Source organism: Pterocles gutturalis, unplaced genomic scaffold (assembly GCF_000699245.1).
Source record: "Pterocles gutturalis isolate BGI_N339 unplaced genomic scaffold, ASM69924v1 scaffold46475, whole genome shotgun sequence".
NCBI classification, from domain to species: domain Eukaryota; kingdom Metazoa; phylum Chordata; class Aves; order Pterocliformes; family Pteroclidae; genus Pterocles; species Pterocles gutturalis.
Genome location: NW_010142497.1, coordinates 265 through 7971, shown reverse-complemented (window position 1 = coordinate 7971; position 7707 = coordinate 265). Strand labels below are relative to the sequence as shown.

The window sequence follows — 7707 nt, the reverse complement described above, 5'->3', positions numbered from 1 at the left end:
GTCGCTGCCGCTCGGGTTGGCTGAGCGGGTGTGGGGAACCTGGGGAAATTGCTGGAGGGTGTGAGATGTGTCTCTGTTCTTCTGAGAAATTATATTTCTTAAGGAGAACGTGGATCAAAATTGTCAGCAAGCCTAACATACCAATCTGTGAATTTACTTGGCCCTGTATAATGACATTCAGGGATTTATTTGTTGGGATTTTCAGGTAGAAATAGATCTATGCCCAAAGTTAGGAAAAAACCTATTCTAGAAAAATAGGAAATGAGTTCAGGCAGGCTTTTAGGAATATTGATATCCTCCAGAAAACCAGCTCGTAACTACCCAGCCACTGCTGTGAGCTGCTTTTTTTTTTTTTCCACTGCCGTTGTTGACCTTATCCTGGCACAATCACCAAAGGGAGAAAAAAACCGTAATACTGTGGTTCGATTTTCAGCTCCTGTACGACACAGCAGTGACCATGGGAAGAGAATGTTTATTATCAAGGCAACGAGTTTTTATGATACTCGATTTCTGAACTTGTTGGTGAGTTAAAAACAAATTTATTACATTCAGTATAACACATGCCTTGCAAATGGTCTAACAGTGTCTGAAATACATTTTTTTTTTTTATTGTTTACGTGAATGCATCTAAAATGTGATTGGTACTATTCACATAAACAAGAATTTCCAGTACACCTCCTAAAGAATTTTTTGTCACGTGTAAAATTGGGGCCAGAAGAAATGCAAAGATAAAAGATCAGCTAAATGGCAAAGATTGTGATAGGTGCTTAAATTAATGCTGTGGTAGCATCTCATATATATACACAACCTACAAATGCTTTCTACTCCATCCTCCTTTTTAAAACATATTAGGTTACTTTCCTGCAGGGTTTGCCTTCAATTACCTAAACCACTAACACCAGAGATTTAGACTTAGGACGCCTGACCTGAGTTCGACCCCTGAAAAGCTAGGTTTCGGATGAAGCCTATTACAGCAGGTAACAGCCAACCTGATACAACTCTTTCATGTGATCAGGCGTCCTTTATCTGTCTTCCAGAGGTACCAAAGCCAGCAGTGGTTGTATTCGTGTTGGATTGTATTGCATTGGTGTTAGTGCCCCATCGCAGTTAAATGCTGAAGCCAGTCATCACAAGATGCTGAGACAGCGTTCAGGGAGAGCATTACTGTCTGCTTCTGCAGAGACTGACCACGCTGGGAGATGGAAAGCTGAACTAAACAGGCTCATGGACTGACACAGCATCCGTGTTTCTCTATTCTAGTTTGTTAATTAACTCATTTTAAGCAGCAGTATGTCTTTATGTGCAACATTCCTATCTAACCTATGAATGCAAATCTATTGGAATTATTGGCTGTTACATTATTTTGAGACTAACTTAATCTAAATTTGGTCAGGCTTCTGAGTTTCCCATACTGTTTCTTTTTATCCCCTATACAGAGATTCTATGTATTTTTGACGGGAATACCAGTAGCACTGTTCATAACATATGTCAACATCTTCATTGGTGAGTGCTGTCATGATGAAACTAAGTAAGCAGTCAAAATTATTAAATGGAAACTAAGCATGCTTGATAGATAAAGATCTTTTAAGGCTTGCTCTTCGGAAGACCATGAAATAGTTAAAACAGTTACGGCAATATTGTATAAGTACATAAAGATGTTCCCAGTTGCTTTTGTTGCTTTTTTTGAAAAAGCTTTCCACATAAAACCAGAAAAAATCCATCTTTTGACAGTCTTTAAAACAGCGGCAAGGTTTAGTGAAAAGTTCTTCGATATTCAAATTAGGAGTTCCTATTACCTCAGTTTACATACTTGTTTCAGAAAGCTGCATACACTGTGACTGTCACTTTTTATCCAGCAGAAAAGCCAAAATTCTGCTTGGCAATACATGTTTAAATCTACTACTGTAATCATATGGAATTAATGTAATAGATTATGAAAAAAACATGCTTTCAGCTCGTACACTTTAAAGGGCAGTGTGAAAAGTCTGGAAAAATTACAAGTCAAATTTTTCTGACTAGACCTCAAATTGAGGGATTAAGTACTCTCCATGTGAAAAATTATCTTTTCTTAATGTGAAAGGCAGAATACAAGGTACTTTAAAAAAAAATAACTTGTATGAAATATTCCTCCCCTCCTTTCCTTGTCAGGTGAAGCTGAACTTGCAGAGATTCCTGAAGGTTACGTTCCAGAGTACTGGGAATACTACAAAGTGAGTGTAACACGTAAAAGGGTGACATGTTATGGACAGCCTTCCTCTCAATACTAGTTTTGGGAGTAAAATCTGTGGAGTGTGATAATGAGGATTGCCACTGGGTAGCAATGTAGTAGAACTTGAATTGTGTAATTATGATTTTGGTAAACGTTGGGTTTTTTTCAACTTAATGGAGAATGTGTGTTGCTGTAGGAAATCTGTTTATCGACACAAGTAGATGCAAATGATCTGTAACTTTATGCAAGTAGAATGCTGAAGCTATATGCCAAGAATTCTTTTATAATATTCCTACGTAGTACAAACAGTCTTCTGTTCTCTTTATTTTTACCATGCAGTTCTTGTCTTTGTTTCTTGCTCTGGAACTACAACATCTTAAGATACTGGAGTTTAAAGTGGCATTACTTTCTTTTGTATTGTTTGCTGGCATTGTTTCAAAGTCCAACATTGCACATGCTCTTCTGTCTAGAATTGAAGATTTTTATAATCAGGGATTCAAGACTATACTTTTGTCATGTCATTGTATTTTCTTAAAATTAGTCCCTGGCTTCCCAAGCACTTTTTTGGTTTTGATAGGAAGTAATTGAATTCAGCAATACTATTTTGACTGTTTCAGCTCATTTAGACTTTGGTTGTTAGTGAGATAACCTCTGTGTGGAAGCAAAACTAAAATGTTAGTGATGACAGTAAGAGGCTTGGAGTTAATTTCTGTGATTACAGTGGCAGTTTAAGGAACTTTACTTCAACAGAAAGCAAATAAATCACGTCTGTCATTAACTTTTAATTTTGCTACAGAATAGTCCTCTGCAGGTTATTTTGGCATTAAAAATATCCAAAGAGCAGCTTTTTAGGGTTCTGATCTTACAAATAGTTGAGCATGGTTTTAACTTTTATTACTATGGTTTGAATGGCAGCACTCATAGTTTTGATTACATATTCTCAGCATGGGGAACATGTAATATAATGTAGTTATGGTGACATTTCTACTTGGAAATTGCATGAATAATCTCTGCTTCTATATTTTCTAGCACCCTATAAGTCGCTGGATTGCTCGTTACCTCCTTGATGCCCCTGAAAAGGACTATGAGAAAGAGATGGCTTTGCTTTATGTTGAAGCGAAGAAAAAGGAACTGAGGTACGTTACGCAGCTGAAGTGTTTTACAATACTGGTACATACTGTAGCTGCCTGTTTTATTTTGCTTAACATACTGAGTTGGATGCTGTGTATCACTTGACCCTGAGTGCTTGCTGCACTGGCTGGTGCCAGCGTGGAAGTTACGGTATCTGTAGTCCCTGCCTTCTCAGTATTAAAATAACCAGAACTGGAACAATTCAAGGGCAGTCTTGTAAAACAACAGTGTCTCTTCAAAACAGTCCATATTTATACAGGTATAGCTGTGTGTTCCTGAGCCAGGAAATTAACAGCTCATCTTGCCTCTGCTAATGCTTATAGCTTAATTGAGTAGCTAAATGACAGTTTGCAGGACTGCTCATATTCCTGGTTGCTGTTGAAAATTTTGTGGGCAGCAGGGACATTGTTGTACTGAGTTTATTCTAGACGTACTCAGAGTAAACGGTGGTGGTGGAAGAAAGTCTTGAGTTTGATGAATTGTTGCGATTGGGACCAAGACAGCATAGCTTCTTCTACCATCACATTTACTTCTGATTTTCTTGCTCCTATTTATTTTTAGTTGAAAGCTGTATCAAAACAGTCTAGTCCTTTACTAGGCAGGAACCTGTGACAGAACTCCTACAAGTAGTTTTATTACTCTTTTTTGTGAGATGACTTGCTGAAAAAAAATTCAATAGAAGATGTAATACCTCGTGGTTTAGTAGAACCCTTCATATTTTGGTACTACCTATGTTTCAGTAGTATTTATAAACTGTAGCTCTGTAAACACAAGATGCTAAAGTCATTGCTGTTGTCAGTAATACCCTGATGTTAAACATTGATACATCTATGATCAAAACCATTAAAATTCATGTTGAGTGTGTCTGTTCCTCTTTTTTTTTTTTTTTTTAGGCTGCTGGAGTTGGATGCACGCAGACTGATGAGACACAGGGGAGATGGACCTTGGTATCATTACGAAACACCTGATAAAAATCTTGTTGACAATTCTATGAAATCCACACCTGACAATTAAACAGTTTTAAGACAATATGCATGGTCTTAAATGCATACTGACAAATTGTGACTGAGCTGTGTAATATACATCCTGCTGATTAGTGATGGATATTAATAAAAATAGACAATGTTTGTGTTGATTGCGATAATTTGAAAGAAACTGTGGCATTTAAGCTTGTATAGCTGTTCAGGTTGTTAATCAGAGAAAATGCCTTATGTCGGTTGCCAACAATTACTCCTTTTCTCCAGAACATCAGTGTAGAATGGGCTTTGTGACATAATATATGTGAAAAAGGTTGGTAATGTTAGTCTTCATCATGTGATTTCTAGTATTTAAAGCTTTTAAACGAAAGGCAGAGGAAACTCTAAGGCTTTTTTTTTTTTTTCACAGTGCCTCATGTCAGATAATTTGTGGGATATGAACCAAGTAAGAAAAATACCTTCAGATCTTTGGAATATTAGGATTATATCTACCACTTCAGAAAAATACTTTCTTTCTCATTACTTGCAGTCAAACTCATCTTGCATCTTGTTCAACATCTGCTACCATTTCCTTTGCATTATTTCAAAAGTTTCTCTCTTTAAAGAGATACCTGTTAATACCTTTCACCCTGAGAGCATCAGCCATGCTGCTTCTTCATTAGTTTTGTCACCAGTTTTAAACTTTTTTCATTTATGCTTGTCTGCTTTTTCATTGTTTGCAGTCTCACCTCCTTATACAGTCTGTGTCTGTAAAAGACCTCGTAGAGACTCTTAAAAAAACACACAGAAAAAACAACCAAACAAAAAAACCCCTAAACCCCAAAGATGACTGAGTTCTGTGCATCTTTCAGAACTGGACACTTCTCTGTGTAGATCATTCAAAAAGTGGTCTCTCTGGAACATCTTTCTACATTGCTCTGGTTATTTGTTTGTTTGTTTGTTTTAATGGTTTGTTTCTAAATGAGGTTTAAAAGCATAACAAGTACTTTCGCTATGATATATGCTTCCTATTGTATATGGTAATATATCTAAAATAGAGCCACATACTCCCTTTGTGGCAGAAAGGGTCTTCATCGATGAAAAGACAGGCAGTGTTCAGGAATATGGTAATATTTCAGAAAGCTCTTAGTGAGGGGTACCTACCATTGTCACATAACTTTCTTGTTTTACATATGTATCTAGTGACAAGGAGAATTGCATGACAAATAGTTGTGGGGAGAATAGTCTTCAACATGAATTTTAACAAGGCTTTGATTTTATTACCTCAGATATCTTCTGTGTTTCCAGAAGGCAGAATTAAGACACAAGTGCTCCCTTAATCTATGGCTATCTGCGCTGTCAGATGTAAGAGTAGAAAGCAAAGGTTCTTAAACATTTAAAAGTGTATGGTACATATAAATTCAAGTTTTAGTGATTTTTAGCGGGTTTTGTAAGCCTATGTCTTTCATGTACCCTTGAAAATACCCCCACAGTTCCTAGGCTAAAGTCTATGTCTCTCAGGAGAAGAATCTAAGTAGACAAATATTAAACTATTTTCCTAGTAACTGCTGTATATCCTACATTTTTAGCAATATATTCCAGTTATTAAGAGAGCTTTTTACTTCCCTCAGCAGGCTTAGTAAGATGAACAAGGGACAAACAAGAAACTGCTTATTGAATGCTGCTATGAAAGGATTGCTAGATGTCTGAAGAGCAAGGACCAAGGCAGGGAGAATGGTATTGGTTGACATTAGTTCATGGTTTTTATGGATCATTTTATCACTGCTGGGCAAACAGATACCATCTTCTGCTGTGTGATTACACAGCTTTTAGTACATAAAAATGTAAGCCTTGACAGCAAAATCTCAAGATGAAAATTTCAAACTTTATACTTCAATGCATTTTGTGTAGAGAGGCCACATAAGCGATTTTGGAGATGAAAAGGGTAAACCTTTCTGCTAACATTTAGGATAACTCCAAGGCTTTTCCACAGTGAACTGGAATGAAAAAAAGCAAACCAAAAGAGTTTTTCCATAAACTCAAGTGAAGTGTGCCATCCAACCTTTATTAACCAAGAACAAATTAAGAAATACATAAGGTGAATAAGGCAAGTTGCACCTGAGGACATCCACACACACACACCTGCCATGCATTTTCAGAACTGTGCAGCTATTTCTCTACAACACTTTTGAGAAAAGGAACATAGAGGGTACTCTATCTGGCAGACTTTTGCCACTAGAGGGATGTGTTTCCTCCGGTCCTACCAGCCATGGTATTCCTTTGGTTTTAATTTCCTCAAGAGAGTGATGGAAAGTGTCTCTCACAGTTTGTGACCCTAAACTATCTGTCCATACTCAAAATTACCACTTTTTAAAGGAAATAAGCCCGAGTTCTTTAGTAACCCCTGATCATCTTGTGGTTTCAAACTGTTAAAACATGTAATGAATGTCTTTACATTAAGCAACATCGCACAGACTATTTTAAGCAAAGACAGTTTGCTGTTTCCTAGCACTGCCAAACATTAGAAAGACTCTGATTGATTTTGTATCAGTGCTTTGACTTGACCTTTTTGTTTGAGTCAATCTTTCAGGTTAGATGGTTTGTATATCTTATTATGGCTCTCATTGCTTTTATAAATGCTGAGTTAATCATAAGAGAGGCCATTAAAAAAGCAGAAAGCCTTCTTGGGCAAAATAGATTTGTCTGTTGACCCTGTATTAATTTGTGTTTTTTATCCAGCATCCAGTGATGCTCACAAGTCTGTCAGGTAATGCCTGTTCTTGAGTAAGTCTAACGTCATTTCATTGACATCATATTCTGCCCTTGGTATTTCACAGTGATCCTAACACTTGATATTTTGCTCGAAAAAAATTGCTGAGAACAGACCACAGTGGTCTGCTCACTCTCAACAGCCTGTTTCTTCACAGCTGGATACAAACTTATTTTTCAATTTTGTTGTCAATTGAGGTGGTTCTAGTAAAGGTCACATCACCTGCTTGGAAGTGATCCATGAATCCCTGGATCTGAAGCGGACTGGGGGTGCAAGGTTATTCATCTACATTATACGTCTTCATTTTAAATGGATCACTCATTTCTTTAATCCTGCTGCAGTCAGGCATATGCAATAATTATTACATATTGCTTGAAATAAATTATTTCAGTATTTTTTTCCTACAAAATTACTTTACTCTGTTCCTCCTTCCCTTAACCGTATTCTTTTGAAGTGAGAAGCAAAGACAACAAACACCAAAAGAAGGTCATTTTAAGATAAAGGTACTGCCCGTTGAGGTACAAAACCTGGGTTTGGCTACTGACACTGCCACAGGCTTCCGAGGGCATCTCAGGCCGGGCGTTCCCACTCCGTACCCAGCAGCTGGTTCCTCCGCACCCACCGCTTCTGCCTGCCCAGGC

The 7707-nt window shown here is 37.3% G+C and overlaps 1 protein-coding gene across 1 annotated transcript; it reads left to right on the top strand.

Annotated features, from left to right (window-relative positions):
* Positions 1 to 396: 396 nt before the first annotated feature.
* Positions 397 to 4477, top strand: NDUFB5 (NADH dehydrogenase (ubiquinone) 1 beta subcomplex, 5, 16kDa; the record flags this gene model as incomplete). Its single annotated transcript, XM_010084379.1, has 5 exons — positions 397 to 522; positions 1437 to 1503; positions 2149 to 2210; positions 3239 to 3345; positions 4234 to 4477. Coding segments are annotated over 5 exons (483 nt in total), but the record flags the coding sequence as incomplete, so codon positions are not given.
* Positions 4478 to 7707: the final 3230 nt, after the last annotated feature.